The sequence below is a fragment of the Festucalex cinctus genome, chromosome 14 (assembly GCF_051991245.1).
Source record: "Festucalex cinctus isolate MCC-2025b chromosome 14, RoL_Fcin_1.0, whole genome shotgun sequence".
In the NCBI taxonomy this organism is placed as follows: domain Eukaryota; kingdom Metazoa; phylum Chordata; class Actinopteri; order Syngnathiformes; family Syngnathidae; genus Festucalex; species Festucalex cinctus.
In genome coordinates, this window is record NC_135424.1 from 8,653,743 (window position 1) to 8,670,663 (window position 16,921).

The following is a 16,921-nucleotide window of genomic DNA, read 5'->3' on the forward strand; positions in this document are numbered from 1 at the left end:
AGTCTTGAATGAACACAATGTCTCAATTGACCACAGTGTGGCGACAAAGTCACACGCATTCTTTTCTCAGCCAGTTCTCATGCAGCACATTTCCTCTCACGCACACATGCAGTGAAATTTTAAGTGAACATTTACTTTAGGGATTTTTACAAAGTACAGCCAAGCCGTAATTTCATGTAGTACAGTCGACATCCATCCATCCATCCATCCATCCATCCATCCATCCATCCATCCATCCATCCATCCATCCATCCATCTTCTACTGCATATCCCAGGTCGGGTCACGGGGGCAGCAGCTTTAGGAGGGAAACCCAGACTTCCATATCCCCAGCCTCTTCATTCAGCTCATCCGGCGATATCCTAAGGCGTTCCCAGGCCAGCCGAGAAACAGTCTCTCAAGCGTGTCCTGGGTCATCCCCGGGGCATCCCGCCGGTGGTACGTGCCCATAACACCTCCCTAGGGAGGCATCCAGGAGGAATCTGAACCAGATGCCCGAGCCAGCTGAGGTGGCTCGGGTATCTGGTTCGGATGCTCCTCGGATGCTTGCTCCTCTTAACGTGGAGGAGTCAACGGCTTGACTCTGAGTCCATCCCAGATGACCGAGCTTCTCACTCTATCTCTAAGGAAAAGCCGGGACACCCTGCGGAGGAAACTCATTTCGGCCGCATATATCTGGGATCTTGTTCTTTCCGTCACAAAAAGGGGGACCACCACCCCGGTCTGCCAATCCAGAAGCACTGTCCCCGATGTCCACGCGATGTTGTAGAGGGCGACATTGTGCTTTTAAAACAATCTCATATAAAGTTGCTTTAAATAATGTTAGCAAACAACGCTAAAGAATAGCATGTATCACTGTTCTGTAACCTTTTAAAGAACAGATCTTTGAACACAAACAGTGGCACGACCCATGTAGACGGCTACTGTTACCATACTCACAGGCATACATTCTTTATCCTTTGTTAAAATTGGCTAATATTACTGCCGCGTACTGAGATAGGCTACTTGGGAAACATTTCTTAGTCAGCAAGTCTCCTACGCCCAGACGTGCACAATGTCCATTAAATTAAAGTGAAAAAATAGGGGAAAGACGTTTCAATTGTTGACATACGGTTAAATTATGTCATAAGCGGTACAGTAAATGGATACATTCAAGACACCACTGTCTACACTATCTCGTATACACACAAGCAAATGTTTTTGGCATTAGTTCCCACTGATGGCGTGTTTGTTTGGCACCAACAAAAGGCGGCAAACAAAGAGGATGAGAGGACGACAAAGGGGATATCCTCCTTTTCAGTGCGTTTTGTCGTGTTAGTCGCCATACGCTAACATCATCTTAGCCAAACAGCTAGCGGCAGCCATTGTCGACTGCCTCGTCTTTGTGCGTGCGTACAGTGGAAAGTCGGACATCTGATCACGTTCCCCGCAACGTCTAACGGGCAGGACCGCAGGGTGTTAACTTATGTTCAACTTTGGGGTTTATTTGGCCTTTTTTTGTGATGGTTGACTGCAGCGTTACGCCTGCACGGCAATGAGGCGGCGGGCACGGGTCCAAGTGGCAGCGCTGGTGTGTAATCCTGTGCATAAACGTAGGGATGACATTTTGTATACCTGGTTAGCCGCAGACAAAACACATCTGTGGTACGAGGCCAACTAGGACACCAAACAAAAAGATGGCCAAATGGGACGCGGGGTAGTACTTGCAGTGTTTGACCTAAAAACACCATAGACACATTTTTGTGTGTGTTATTTAGGACACTGATTCCCAACCAATTTATTGTGAGAGGCCACAATTTATTTTCCCTTTCATTTTTATAAAAAAAATGATTAGTTATGCTTTGCTTTGGTGCCAACTTGTGGCATCTTCAAACCCAGGAACTATTGAAGTCTTCATTTAGTCAGGCCATAGCTTTGTCTAGCCGGAAAATGCTCACACCATCTTGTGGCATCTATAGGCAATTAAAAACCTTATTGGGTGTATGTCAATTACTCGCCAGTTTTTGCTATTTAGAGCAGGGTTTGGTCCGTGTCTCTGTTCAATGTAAAGTATCTTTGTTCATCTATCTTTGTCATCAATTTTTACTGACAATCAACAATTACATTCTCTTCCATGAGATGCAGAAGCCACTCTCCGCTCTGTGATTGGCTGGAGGGGTAAACAACTGTCTGTCCACAAAAACGTCCCGCTGTTGACAAAACAAACAAAAAAAATGGCAAAATACACGCTGGGGGTGTGGGGGTTTAGGAAAAAAAATCACCACCACACATTAACTGAAGCCCAAAGGTGTAGATTGGGACGGAGTTCATGGGTAAAAATCTTGTATTCATACAGGGTATTTTCCTGAGTGAAAACGGAAGACCGTGCCTTTAATTTACTCTTTATCGCAAATTTAACCCTAACCCAAAACACCATCATTTTTTTTTACCATATATTATTTTAACCAGAAAAATAGCATTATGTATTTCTGTGTGTACTTTTGAAAAGCACACTTCAGTAATACAAAATAGTGTAAATAAATAAATAAATGTTTTCCATTCTGTCGTTCTTTCCACCTTTACTGAACTTAATCTTCTTCACTGTGTTAGTTTTCTTTTTGCTATACTCCCCCCTCTCTCAGTAGCTTCTCCATCATTTCATGGACAGAGGTCCGCAGTTTAGAAATGATTTTAACGCCCTGGGCTGGCGTTACAGCCTTCATCGATCGACTCGCACTGCTTTGCCAAGTCCTCTACACACACCCCACTTATTTTTTTTCTCATATTTCAAACTTCAATTCAATGGACTTCATCCTCAACTTCTTCTCGGCATTCACTTTGTTAAGACCCATGGTTTGCAAAAAAAACTAATTTGCCAAAATATGTATGCTAGATGAAGCATTTTGATGTGCTAGAACTAAATCATTTATAGTTGTTTTAAGTGAAAGAATGCTTTATTTCAGTTTTGATTAAATTGATTGCAAAAAATAGCACATCTGCACCATTAACCAGAAAAACGAGCCAGTCCCTCAGTGATCATGTTCACTATATCAGAATTTCCACCGTCTATTTTGGAATCAACTTTAGCTTGAGCGGGCCTTCATCTTAACACGCTCCAAAATCAGCTAATAAGGAACTGGGATGCTTTTTTTTGGGGGGGGGGGGGCTCCACAGGCGCCAAATCATCCCTGTCATCATTTATTCAAGGCGAGGAGCTCGCTAGGAACACGTGACAGATGTCTGCAAGAAGGAGAAGGAAAGAGGGGGGAAAAAGGCACATTTGGTAAACATGGCGCTGTGGCTGCTAACCGCTATAAAAGGCATCGTTTCTCCTCCGACACGATTACCCTGTAAATAATCCCGTGAAGGCCGGGAATCAAAGGCGGTCGGGAATACGAGGCGGGATGTTGACATGACCGCAGCGTGTAATCCACTCACAAGACGTGCTGCATGATAGCATTGGGATGCCACAGATTGGATGATGATTGATGATGACGCAACAACAGCATGAAAATCAATAACATGCTTGCTTTTGATGATACAAACAACTTGGACAAGACTGGACATTTATAGTTGGTCCACGGAGGATTATCAAGAGTCCTTTAAATAGGAAGGGAGCTTGAACAATCGTCTGGGATTTATGGTCCATGCGTCGCGTAAATGTGACATCATCTAGCGACAGCCAATAAAAAAGTGCCACCAGATTACGTTGCTTTGAGACGACAGCCGTGCTTGTGGCCCGAATGGCTCCCTGTTTTTGGTTATACAGGGCATGAAAAAAATATATATATAAACAAATAAAATAAAATAAAAAATATAAATATATATAAACAAATGAAATAAAAATAATAATAATCCATCCATCCATCCATCCATTTTCTTGACCACTTATTCCTCACAAGGGTCACGGGGGGTGCTGGCGCCTATCTCAGCTGGCTCTGGGCAGTAGGCGGGGGACACCCTGGACTAGTTGCCAGCCAATCGCAGGGCATAATAATAATAATAATAATAATAATAATAATAATAATAATAATAATAATAATAACAACAACAATGTGGTTGTCCCCTTAAACGCCTTTATTTACACGCTAGCTTATATATTTTTTTGGCACACACACATGCCCACACACTATCTTGCAGTAATTGAATGTTGTTGAAAAAGTTTATGAAAAGATTTTCATGGACATTCACCGAATACCACCACGCACCCTCCCACACACAGACCAAAACATACACACAAATAAACAGACAGGTACACAAACACACACAGACACGCACGCACCCCGACACACGCACACACACAGAACCTCATTAGCTTGCAGTAACTGAATGCTGTTGAAAAAGTCAAAAGTGTGTCATGAAAGTTCACGTAGTTCAAATCCCCGCTGGGGATTTTCGGGGTGAAAACCAAACATGAAATTTAGCGAAGGTAAAAAAAAAAGCGACCCTGCGGTGGTTTGTTGCTGCTTAAGGCTCACAGGAAGCCAGATGATATTCACGCCATGTCATATGATACATTACATACAACGTTGAAGGGAAAACATCCGATTGGTTGAGAGTAGTCTTTTGCTTGTCAATAGTGAGACCTCAGGTCAGTCGACCATAGGTTCTCTCCAGAAATCTAAAAAAAAAAAAGAATCTGACTTTTGAGTACTATACATTTAGTAAAGTCACATTTAATCTATAAGAACTTTTTTTTTTTTTTTTTTAACATTTCACGCATCACTCAACAGATGAAAACATTTCCAAAGTTTATTATTTATTGTACACTTACAAAAGGTCAGGTAATAAAAAGTAGTTTGTATACACACACCGTAAAAACAATAATATAATAGAAAAACAAAACAAAAATCCAGTATTATTTTCTTGACATAATGAAGGCACAAAGCTTCTCTATTTACACAGCAAAGAATATACACGATATATATATTTTTTCAAATGTTGGTGAAGATCATGTGATCACCTTAGAATTTAGTGGGACGTTGTACAAAATTGCATGTTAGAATGAAACCAACGCATTAAAAAAATGTCAACCATTTTGAAATTATTTGGATGGAACAATTAAATCAAATGCTATTGTAATTGACAATTTTGAATTAAAAGGTAGTTAAGAGGAAAATCGAAGCATTTGCTGTTGCTGGGGAATTACTATACACGTGTAGCACTTTTTTTTTGTACAAATTCGAACTAAATCTCAATTTATCGAGAATACTTTGCACCATCATACATTGTCACCATGCGTCCAATGATTGACCCTTTTTACAGCCCGAAAAAATAGTGATTGTGTTGAATTCATAATCGACTAAATACAGTATTTTAGAAATAACAAATAAAAAAACATAAGGAGAGGCACATTTTTTGTATGTTTTACATGTCAAAGTCTGTCAATAACACGAGATAAATACTGAGAAGAAGTCATATTTTTTAAAAGCTGTGCACAAACTCACACACACAAACACACGCTCAAGTTAATTTTTGTATTCCAACCTGAGACAATGACTTAATTAATCAAACGTATTCAATGTTTTGGCCAAAGTCATCATGACAACCTTGATTGTTTGAACGTAAAGCAAAAAAATATACCTTGAAATTAAAGCTTGCCAATAATTTCAATACTACACAGGCCTGTCATATCAACTGTTGCCATGACAACCCCCAGAGACGACTTCACTGGTCAATAACACTCGAGGAGTGAAGATGTGTAAACATGTCTGAAAATGTCAGAAAAAACAAACATTTCATTGTATGTACTTGTCTTGTTTTTGTTTTTTTCAGGTCGACCTTTTTTTTTTTTTCTTTGCACATTTTATTCAGTGCCAGCGAGAGAAAATGGCTGGCCAATTTGTCCGTCTACACTTGCCTCTTCTGTGCTTAAATTGGATGAAAAACAAATCATTTTCTCAATCCGAGAGATAGCACACAAAGTTCCATGCGCTAGGTTTTCCAGCAAATTCAACATTTGGCCATTTCCCCCCCCCCCCCCAAATAAATACCTTAATGGGAGACGTGGACAAAAGGCAAAATGAATGAATTACTTTCTTGCCAGTGGCCACCTTTTGCTATGACTGCAAACGAAGAACTTTTGAATTGTCTGAGCCTGTATGATGTTTAGTTCTCTCTCTTTTTTTTTTTTGTATCTGTTGCTGTTCCGAGTGAAAAGTAGCAGTTATTTGAAGGTTTATGATTCCCAACGTATGGTATTATATGTTAGCATTTTAAGATAGCGAACATAAGTTAGATAAAATCACAAGTTTTGGTAAAATATTTTGGTGTTTAAATGGATAATGTTTCGTTCTCTTGTTGCATGTAGCGTTGCTCCGTGTGTGTTTAAACTAGCAGGTTGCAAGTTTCGAATGTATGCCAATTTCTGTTTCCCGTCAATGGCATTTCCCATTATATATTAGTGTTAAAACCGTTAGGCATTATTGTGACCCGTTTTGGGCTTTTTGATGGTTCTGACCAAGTCATTTCAAAATAAGATAACGCCCAGGGGTTAAGCTAGCTTACTGTGTTACATGAAATGATATGGTTTGCTAGAACATTTTTATGTGTAAACATGCAATGTTTAATTGACTAAATTCATCTCAGAGATCTGAGTACGTGCCTCACAAGATGCTGTTTCGTTGAGTAACTGCGTTAAAATGGGCTCGGATCTTCTTGAGTTATGCAAGGTCATATTTGATAAAGCAGAAGAAACTCATTTAGTAAGATTTCAGACTGTAATTCATTCAAGAGACTGTTTACTGACTAGACAGGTGCTGCTGTTTTGGTTAGCGACTTAGTTCAAATAGTCTGAAATCTTTTTTGATGCTATACAAGCAACACTTTCTCTGTTTGTGGTCTCATCTTGGAAACTGTTGAGTGCTTTTGTGATTCAGGCGTATTTGAATAAATTTGACATGACTACCTCTTAAATAGTTTAAAATTAGCTTGAGATGCCACAACATTCCAGCAAAGCACTACATGTAGCTCCTCAACTGACTTCGACTTTAACATAGTTCCTCGGCACCAAGAGGCCACAATAATAATAATAATAATAATAATAATAATAATAATAATAATAATAATAATAATAATAATAATAATAATAATAATAATAAATAATAAAATTGTAAATCTTGTGATGCTGAAGCTTTCTTATTGCGCGAGCGTGATTGAAAACTTATCAAATGGGTATTGTTCTTGTCATGTTCCTTCTTAACCTTCAACCCTTCAGCCTTCCGCTCCAAAACTGTTTATCAAGCCCACTGAACAGGAAGCTGGGACAATGTGTTGGCCCACCGGAGGAGATAACCCCCACCCTTGCCTCCTTCGAACCCTCCCCCAGATGGACAGGAAGTTGAGCTTAGCGCTGTTTAGCTTAGCTCTGATTAGAGGGAGGTTGGAGGAGGGAAGACCAAGTTCACACGTGAATGCCGACGGGAAAACGCAAAAGTGACTTCCGGCTATTGTGACGGCGGCCTTCCAAGCAAGAACAGCAATAAACAAAAAGACATTCTTTACATTTGAGATTGCAGGCCTCCACCAAGGCCTAAAGTTTTTTTCTGACTATAAGTATAAGTCGCACTAGTCAAAGACACAAGTTGCACTGGTCATTTTTACAAAAAATATATATGTTATATTTTCACTATAGTTAAACCTCAACAACTTGGATGACCTAATCTTAAAATTTAACCTTAAACCTTCCCAATTCATACTTTTTGGAATCAGTACGCTAGCCTTTTGTTCCCACACCATTCAGCCGTTGTCTTTTTTTTTTTTTTATTATGGATGTGCTTCCAGCAGCTGCCGGTAGCCAGAGGGATGAGAGGTTAAAGTAGTTAAAGCACCTCCGAGCTGCTGTGCGCTTCCTGAGTGGTGCATAGCGAGGAGGCCTCTGAGAGTTGAGCTTTCCTCACCAAACAATGAGCGCGATGACGGCTGGTGTCAAACAAAAAAAGCACGGGAAAGCCGTGTAAGTAATTTTGCTGGAGGTTTTCCCATCACTTGATTTTGACCATTTTTTTCTCTCTGCTTGTAGTGTGATACACTTAACTTCCGAATGTAACTTTATTTGAGCTAAAACTTAATATAAAAATTATTTTCTTGTGCATTTGAAGTATTGTTAAAATAACACCGGGCCAAACTCTTAAATTTGCATTTATAGTTAGTTACAAATCAAATCAATTTGAAAGGTCATAGTTCAGCATTAGCAAATTCGGCTATCCTCAGATTTTTTTAAAAAAAATTTTATGGGTAACCTAGGCAATAACAGTCTCAATCTGAAGCAACCTGGGGGTATCATGGTGCCAACAAACAATGTTGAGGTGAATTGAGGATCTTCGTTTAAACAAAAGTCATTTGCAGCTATCTTGTGGCATTCATAGACAAAAGCAAATCCTTACTCTCTTTCACTATATATGGATCACGCATCAAGAGCTGCTACCACCTTATTCGGCACACCTGCATGATCCAGCACAAAAGCTAGCTTTGATCAAAACTGTGCATGATTGACTTCATATGGGGTCCCACTGCTGTCCCGAATAAAGTAAAAAAAAAAAAAATTGTTTTTGTGTGTATGTGCATACGTGAGTGTGTATGAATACATAAAAGTCCAACATAAAGAGAAGAAAATGCGCCATATATAACGCGCTCAGATGTCAACTCTGATTGGCTCTCATTGCGTCCTTCAATCGCAACTTTGTGCTCATGCAGCCACTCCCTCCAATGAAACATCCTTCCATCTGATTGGATGAGAAAAATGAGACTCTCCAAGCTCTGTGTCCAGAAACAAAATGACTGCCAAAGTTGGCTGTTGTTCCAGTTCCTGTTCAAGTGTCTTGTTGCGTTGGTGGTTTTTATGGCTGTTGTTGTAGACTGTAGACCTTTCCCTAATATTTGTAAACAGTAGGCGCCAGGGTACTTCCGGGTGGCAGTACAGTGATTGACTACCTCTGATGTGAACTGAAACTATGACAAAAATTGTGTTTCGGGATTGTGCAGACAGATTAATCTCGCAGAAGCGGTGGGAGAGGAGGATAAATTGAGTGGATGTTGTAAATAGTCATACAGAGAACATTGCATTTGTCGCGTAGTCGCCACTTCTAAAGGAGACGAGAAACCGAACCTTCATTTTCTTGCAGGGATTTCTAAAATTTTATGTTGAGCTGTTGAGTTATTTAGCTAAACATAATAGCTTGCCTGCTAGCTAACGCCAGCTCTACAATGCATTTTACCATCAAATGAAAAACTCTCTGCCATTAATCAGAGCAACAGAAAAGTCACTTAATTAGCCAGTTCCTCCTGGAAGATCCTGTTAACTAAGCCCGAGTTTCCACCACGTCTATTTTTAATCAACTGTTGAAATGTAAATTACAGCCAGCGTTTCGTCTGCCTTTCAAACAGTTTACCTTATGTAACATCATCTTTTATACTGACACTTCACACATTCAAACTAGAGCGATACATGAAGAAAGCTGAAATTATAATTCAAGCCATTTACTGGTTTCTCAATCGCTCTGCCTTGGTCAAATGGCTGTTTTACTAACGGTGCCATCTGAGGTTTTGCCACCCGGAAGTACGTGTGGCGTCATGATGAAAAGGTCAACTAGTGGTAGTAGTCCGACTCGTCCACGCCATACAGCTCAGCCAGGGTCCTGAACCTGGGGCCCCAGTCACTCAGGAAGTCGTAGTCCGAGTCTGAGCCGCCACTGGAGGAGCTTCCCAGCGAGCTGAGGCTCCCCGCTATGGACTCGGGGCCCTCGTAGCCGTAGATGTGCAGCGTGTCGTACGGGAAGCCTTCGCGGTCGTGGTCCGCATCATGTTTCTTCACCTCGATCATGGCCGCCATGTCGCCCTTGCAGGCGGAGGCAGGTTGCACTTGGTGCTGGTGGTGGTGTGGCTGGGATTTCTGGACCATGGCGTAGAGAGACGGGTGGGGGAGGCAATCGGGATGGCGGAGGAGGGAGCCGTCGTGGAATGCTGACGTCAGGATGGAGACGTCGTAGCTGGAGGAGAGAGGGAGAGAGCAAGTTAGTGTTTGTGTAAGGGGAAGAAATAACGTAAGCTAACAAGGTTTGAACTGGGCATGTTGCTGTGTAGTGAATAACAACCAACAAAGACGGAATGTCGTGTCACAAGGAGACATTTTGGTCACTGAAGTAAAACAACACAAAGAGGACTTCTGGTCGAAAGAGGACATTTTGTCACAATGTAAAGGCAATCAACAGTCCCCCAAAAAATAGACAAATATGGGCATTCATATTCATATTTTTTGTTGGTACCAAAACTGGACATAGTTGTGTAAAAGGGGACATGTAGTCATACAGGTTAAACAGCCACACAGATAAATCAATCACTGGTGTCAAATAATGGCCATTTTCAGAAAATGGAGGACATTTGGTCACACCAGTAAAACAATTAACGTGCTATCTTTGCTTGACAGATGCAGTTTCAATAATAAAAATCAGTAATCCAGGTTTTGAGGTTTCCAAAAAGTGGATATATCTTAAGAAAAGAGGATATTTGGTCATTGAGGTAAAAGAATCAATGCATAAGTTGAAATTGCAAGCTATGGTAACAAAGAAGCTCCTTGTATGCCTTGGCTAACTTAAACATGTTTATTTAATGTATGTTTTCTTCCTTTCTTTTGATACAAGTTTGCTTTACATTGTACCTTTTCCTCAAAAGTGCACATAGCCTAGCGAAAGAGGAAATCTGGCGACCTAGGTAGAACAGCCAACAGTCCAGAGTGAGTGAACTGAAAACCCACCCAATGACAGCCTTGGCAAAACTGAAATAAACTGAACATAATTGGCCAATAAGGTTAGTGATGGTGATGCTATTTGAGCATTAAACATGAGCAATGCATTAAGCAGGCGCCCCTTAATAGGCTTCACATTAGATTAGATTCAGATTACATAAAACTTTAATGATTCCTTTCAGCTAAACTGGGTCACTAAATGATAGGACGCGGCAGAGGGGATAAATATTGCAAACGGAGGAGGATTAATACGCCATGTGGCTTTTCTTCAAGTACAAAGTGTCTCGCGTGACTAAGTCGGCAAATAAATATTGAAAAGTGGGATCAAATATCACAAAGAGTGGCAACGCTTTAACGCTGTTTTGATATTTGACAGTAATAAAAATACCTTGAATGTAATTCTGTTACCCTGAAATTCGATATATTTTCCCAAAATTTCTCAAAATGTACAAAAATGAAATTATGTAAAAATGTCTTGTGTATACAGATACTATGTCCCAAGAACAGTTGTCCAGTTTTTGCGTCCACATACCCGTTGGTGTCCATCTCGCCTCCACCCTCTTCGTCGTATGTAACAAGCTGCTCATGGATTTCACCGCTATTCTTCATGCCGGCCAGTGAGTCTTTGTGGTAGCGCTTCTTCATTACAAATAGGATGACGATCACTGCAAGACACAAGATGCACTTTGTCAGTTTTTTTTTTTTTTTGGGGGGGGGGGAACAACGCCCGGTTCGTTCTGGAAACACGAGGAAAAGTTGTCCCTGCAATTTTTAGATGTTTGACAGACAGACGCGATTAGCGAGTGCGTGAAAACTTGGGCTGGCAAGATTAAAGCGGTCAGCCAAGGCTTTTCTGTAAAGATGTGGGGAAATTAGGGCAGGAATGAGAATGGGGCCATGAAGGAAGCAAGCATGAAGGAAGTGGAAGGAAGGCGGTGCGCTAACGAGGGAGTGAGCCTGGAAAACAGACGGGAAAATGAGCAGCCGAACGGTTTTAGGTGTCTGCGAAGTTTGCCTCCAGCGCGAGAAGCTCTAAAAAACACACAGCGTCGACTCGGCAAGGACGGGAAGGCGGATGGAGGGAATATCAATGAGGAAGAGGCGGCAAGGAAGGAGGAACGGAAGAGAAAAGAAGTGAAGGACAAAGTGAGAAAAGCTATGAACGGAGAGTGTTAAATACAGAAAACAAGAGAAGAAAGATATGGAGAGGGGAATGTGAAGGAAAGAAAGCAAGAGGAAGAAACAAAGTAAGAAAACAAAATGAGGAAATGAAGGACATACAGTGTGGGAACACAAAAAGGCGAGAAGTAGGGAGGAAGTGAAGGACAAAAAGCAAAATGAGGCAGGAAATGAAGGATGGCAAGCATGTGAGGACAGGTGAGGAAGGAAAGATGGATGAAGTGATGGACAAAAAGCGAGAGAAGGCAGGGAAGAAGGTAGGAAGTGAAGGATAGTAAGCAATGAAGAAGTAAGTGAAGGGTGGTGATGTAGTATGTAGACGAAAGAAAGTGAAATGAAGGCACAGAGTGAACACCAAATCAGGAAAAGGAATAAAGGAAGGAAAAGGTGAAGAGAAGAAGTAGTTTGTGAAGAGAAGCCAAGAGATGCAAGACAAAGGAATGAGAAGGCAGAGGGGGAGGAGGCAGAAAGTGAAGGACAAACAGTAACAGAAGAAAGACATGGGAGTGGCAAGAAGACTAACGAAGGCAGAGAACAAATCAGGAAAAAAACTCTTTTTGTTGCGAGTAAAAATTCGAGTTGAGAAAGGAAGGATGATGAAGTGAATGACAATGCAAGAAGACAGAGTGAAGGGCAAAAAAGAGGGGAAAGTGAAGGACGGTTCTGCCATTAGATTAAGTCCACAAGCTCTGGGGTCCTGATATGAACTCCTCTCTCCCTCACTCTCTTTCTGGACGTTCGACATTAGCCTTGCCTTTTAGCGCCGGGCGGGCGAGCGCGCCTCATTCCAGTATGCTTGGGAAAGCAACAGATTAATCTTTTACAACACATGCTCCGCACTTTATTAAGCCTGACAGATAGCCGACTCGCAAGAAGAAAAAGGAGAAGAAAGACGAGCAAAACCAGTGAGAAAATGTTCCTATTTTTTCAGGGGGTCAAATGCGACTTGTGGCGAACGGGGAGCTAGCGCGACGCCGCTAAATTGCTTCGGGGCGCGGCAGATAATGACAAGAGCGTTAAATAGTTAATCTGGCCTGTGGTGAGAGGGTTTGATAAAGAGAAGGAGTGGGACTGGAGAAGAAAAAGACGTGGTGCATATTAATAGTTCATCCACATAATGTTTGCCACTGTTTGATAAGCAGACGGTACCTAAAGTGCTGATAAACTCCTCATTAACGCTGCTATTCTTCACACGCTTTTCCCACACTTTTTTCTTTCATTCCATCCTGCATCTCTTCATTCCCAAACTCCCCCACCCATCGTTACGCTTTGTAAGGCACCAAGATCTCAATCAATCAAAATTTCAACCACAGTTAACTGTCTTTTTATTTTATTTTATTTTTTTATGCCGTGTCGTCAACCATAACAAAGTAAGGAGTAGAAAGTACAAATATCTGTTCAATTCAGTTTCAGGAAAAGTGAATGCTCAGTTTACATGACGATATCAGACAGATCTACACAAGTACAGCAACAAAGTTAATAGTACTCTACCCCCCGCCGTGACAAGTGTGTTGATTGAGTCAAAGTACAAGGCGGAACGGCAGGGAGGTGGGGGCGAAGGTATCAAAGAGAATAGCAGTGTGTTGGAAACCACGGGCGTTGTTTTCCGCATCTGTCCCTGCATTATTCATTAAACCAACAACACCAGGAGGCGGGAAAGTTCTACCGCATGAAACCTTGTCGATGGCAAAGCAAGGGCGGGAACACGACATGAAATTGAAGGGGTTAAAGTCAACACTAAATTCAGGATTGTTAGGTATAATGGCAGCAGTGTGAAGGGGGTCCTGTGGTGAAATACCAGATATTGACTTCCTCACATCACCCTTGTAGACCCTTTCACACTGTCCGTTTTCCACCTGGTTTTATAGCTACAATCAGAGCGGGCTGTTGACTGTGTGAAATGGGAGAGTGGAAGCCACAACAGGGGTGTAAAGTTCAACCCCCAACACTCAATACTCCCATCCCATGCTGGGTTGAAAGCAACTTTTGTCATCTAACTAGTATTGATCCAACGATTATCCAGAAACTCTGCGTAAAAGGGGCTTCTGATACATCTCAGAAATAGGGATAGTAGAAATTGACTGACAAATTCTCAGGCTCTGTAGGTTTAGATGGTATTAGAGATGTAACAGGGGTGTGAAGTGCGTGCAAACCCGACATTTATTTCTTGGAAACAATTTACCGTAAACTTGGTGTGAAAGTGGCTGCCTATTGTCTGACCTTTTCCAGGGTCATTGGTCTGTGTGAAAGGCAAGTTTAACACTCGACAGTTTAAGACTTCTGATAGGGGCTTCTGATACTACCTCAGAAGATGGCAAATTCATGGGTCAACTTCTATCCCCTTCTAGCCCCTTCTACACTTCCTATTTTAAACCTTTGCCTGCATTGTTGTTCTATGGGAAAAGAAATATCTGAAAGCAGGGACCATGCTGTGATGTTTAACATTCGACACTAACTTCTCCTGGCTCAGCAGCTTCCAAACAAACATCATTGTCTGACAAGTATTGATTTGCGAGTTTGACTGACTGCATGAAAGGGGCCCCAGTTACCCATTTTCTGGTTGAAGTTTTGCTTGAAAGGCAACGTTAATCTACTTCAACAGAGAGTGTAAAGCTGGGACCGGGGGTATGTAGTTGAACACCTTAGAGTCACAGCTCACCATCTAATTTTGATAGTAAATCAAAAGTCTCAGGTTTTAAGGGCTTTAAAGTTGCTATTCAGTACTTAGAACTGACCGAGTATGGTGAGTATGCAGAGCAGAATAGCGATGAGGACGTGGACGCTCACTCCCATCTTCTGAGCTACGGCCTTGCACTGTGTCGGGATGCGTCTGGCGTCACAGCGGCACGCCTACAAAAGGCGATATTAAGTAAATTTAGAGAATCATAGGCTTAAGTTATGTATGGAATTGATAGACACACAAATACAGACCTTGATGGCCAGTTTGGTGATGCTGGTCTGGATGGGTCGTCCTCCATCGCTGATGCTCACGTCCACGCTGTAATCTGTGGGGTCGTCCAGGTTGAACGGTCCCTGTTTGACCAGGACGTATGCAGTGTTGTCTGGAAACAAATAGATGACAACTTTTTTTTACTTCCTGCTATAGTCAATGGAAAAAAAAAAAAAAAAGCAGAAACAACCAAGCTAAGCATCCAATGTAAAACTTCCACCCAACAATGAAGCCATTAGTCAAGCAGTCAAAGCTTCCTGCAGTACTTTTTTTTTTTCTTCTCTCCACAAATGGCTTGAGGAATTCTAGAGCTGACAATGGCAGGAAAACAGGAGCCTCGTCGTCTCAAAGAAACACAGAACTAAGGTTAAAACGATCTTGTTGACATTTAAAATTTTGAAGACAATAATGTGCTAATTGTAGTTATTATACTTAACGAGAGTCCTGCGTATGTTTCTGGGGTGGCAGGTTTCACCTTGTGTTCCGTAGCATTGAGTCTTGATGGCAGGATATCAGAGACAGGCAAAAATAAATAAATAAATCATACAGCTTCTAAGCTGAATGAAGTTCTCATTAGTTGTAGTTGTTGTCCATGCATCATAGCACAGATTATTGACGACGAAGACCAAATTTTATTTTACGCTGCTGCCCTCGTTCCTCACCGCCACTCCTGAGGTAGCCTACTGCTGGTATAAATCTTTTAAGATGGCGATCAAAATAGCAAAAGCTAATGAGGCTAACCGTTAATCTCATTCACAACCAGCATATTTTCATATTTGCGGACCCGTGCAGAAGACGAATTACCGATTAAGAACAAGATGCCAAAGATGCGTGGTTAGTCAACTTCAAGAGTTATATGTCAATGGAAGGAAATTGAACAGCATGTAAGGGTTGAGGTTATTCATCCCATGCATGCTTGATCACAGTCTGGTTCCTTTGACTAGTGTGACAACTCTGACTCCAAAACAATCCACAAAGTCATGAAAGTTGCAGTAACGCACCGTTGTGCATCTCACACTCGCAGTCCCTAGCCACTCACAACACACTTCAGAACACAACGCAATACATCGCCCGCTAGACAGCCTCCACTTTATGTTGCTACTGTCCAATTTAAAACATGTAGCGTCTCGAAGGGTGTGTCAATAAAAGATCTAAACATCTTCTGTCCTGCACCTCCCCATCTCGCTCGTCTTTGTTTGACGGGGAAAGTCTCCGCTGTCTCTCCAGATTGTCCCGCATCCTCTCGCAGTCTTTTTCTTCGCTCTCTTTGTTGAATCTCATTATCCCGTCTCGTCGCACTTTTGTGTTTGCTTGGCAGTCTAATGCAGCGAAATCCATGTCGACACCGGTGGCTGTCACTTCCCCGCCATCAGGGAAAGTGACGAGAGAGAGAGGGGGGAGCGGTGGTGCTATCGGAGGTTAGGTGGCGACTCGGACCGGGGTGAGGTGGTGAAAGCGGCCTTGTACTGCATCAATATTTGACAGGGCCGACACTTTGCAGCTCTTGTGTGTGTAAAGCGAGTGTTAAGTGGTGCGAGGAGACGATGCATGACATGTTGTGAAATGCACTCATCGCTCATGTTTCCACCTCTTTTAAATCCATCCATCCATCCTCTGCAACATCTTCTAAAATGTCTGAGAGGACCTTTACTTTTACCGCCTTTATTTTTATCTCCACTCCTAAAATCTCCTGATTTTCACACTAAAATGTCAAAATAGAGATTTTAGCTTAAAAATTTCCACTTTTTATAGTTCACTTCCTTTTTTGTTTATATATTTTTTTTATGTATTTTTCTAAATAAGCCTTGGCGAAGGACTACTGAGTGTCGTCGTCGTTATTATTCGTCATCCTCGATCCAGTGATCCATCTCTTCTAATCCTCATCATCCTCCCCCTGGCTTCCTTTCATCTTTTTACTTCCAAATCATCCTCATCTGTCTTCCCGCCGTCATCGCTAGCGCATGTCGGCCCCCCCTCGGGCACCAGCGCGCAGGAAATGGATGAGGCCACTCCCAACCTTCCTGTTTATCTTTCTGGCGTGCGGCGTGTTATTTCAGGTTTGACTCGGATTAAA

The 16,921-nt window shown here is 41.8% G+C and overlaps 1 protein-coding gene and 1 long non-coding RNA gene across 2 annotated transcripts in view; one reads left to right on the top strand and one right to left on the bottom strand.

Moving 5' to 3' along the window:
• LOC144000943 (uncharacterized) overlaps positions 1–16,921 on the top strand; it is an 89,461-nt gene that overhangs the window by 28,513 nt on the left and 44,027 nt on the right. The window lies entirely within an intron of this gene.
• The window catches only part of cdh5 (cadherin 5), a 28,093-nt gene continuing 19,376 nt past the window's right edge, over positions 8,205–16,921 (bottom strand). Inside the window, exons 12-15 of the mRNA XM_077494747.1 lie at positions 14,829–14,959; positions 14,633–14,747; positions 11,251–11,383; positions 8,205–9,963 (exon numbers count right to left, since the gene is read on the bottom strand). Coding sequence (XP_077350873.1) covers positions 9,564–9,963; positions 11,251–11,383; positions 14,633–14,747; positions 14,829–14,959 — 779 coding nt within the window. The 3' untranslated portion in view covers positions 8,205–9,563. The remainder of the gene's footprint in view (positions 9,964–11,250; positions 11,384–14,632; positions 14,748–14,828; positions 14,960–16,921) is intronic.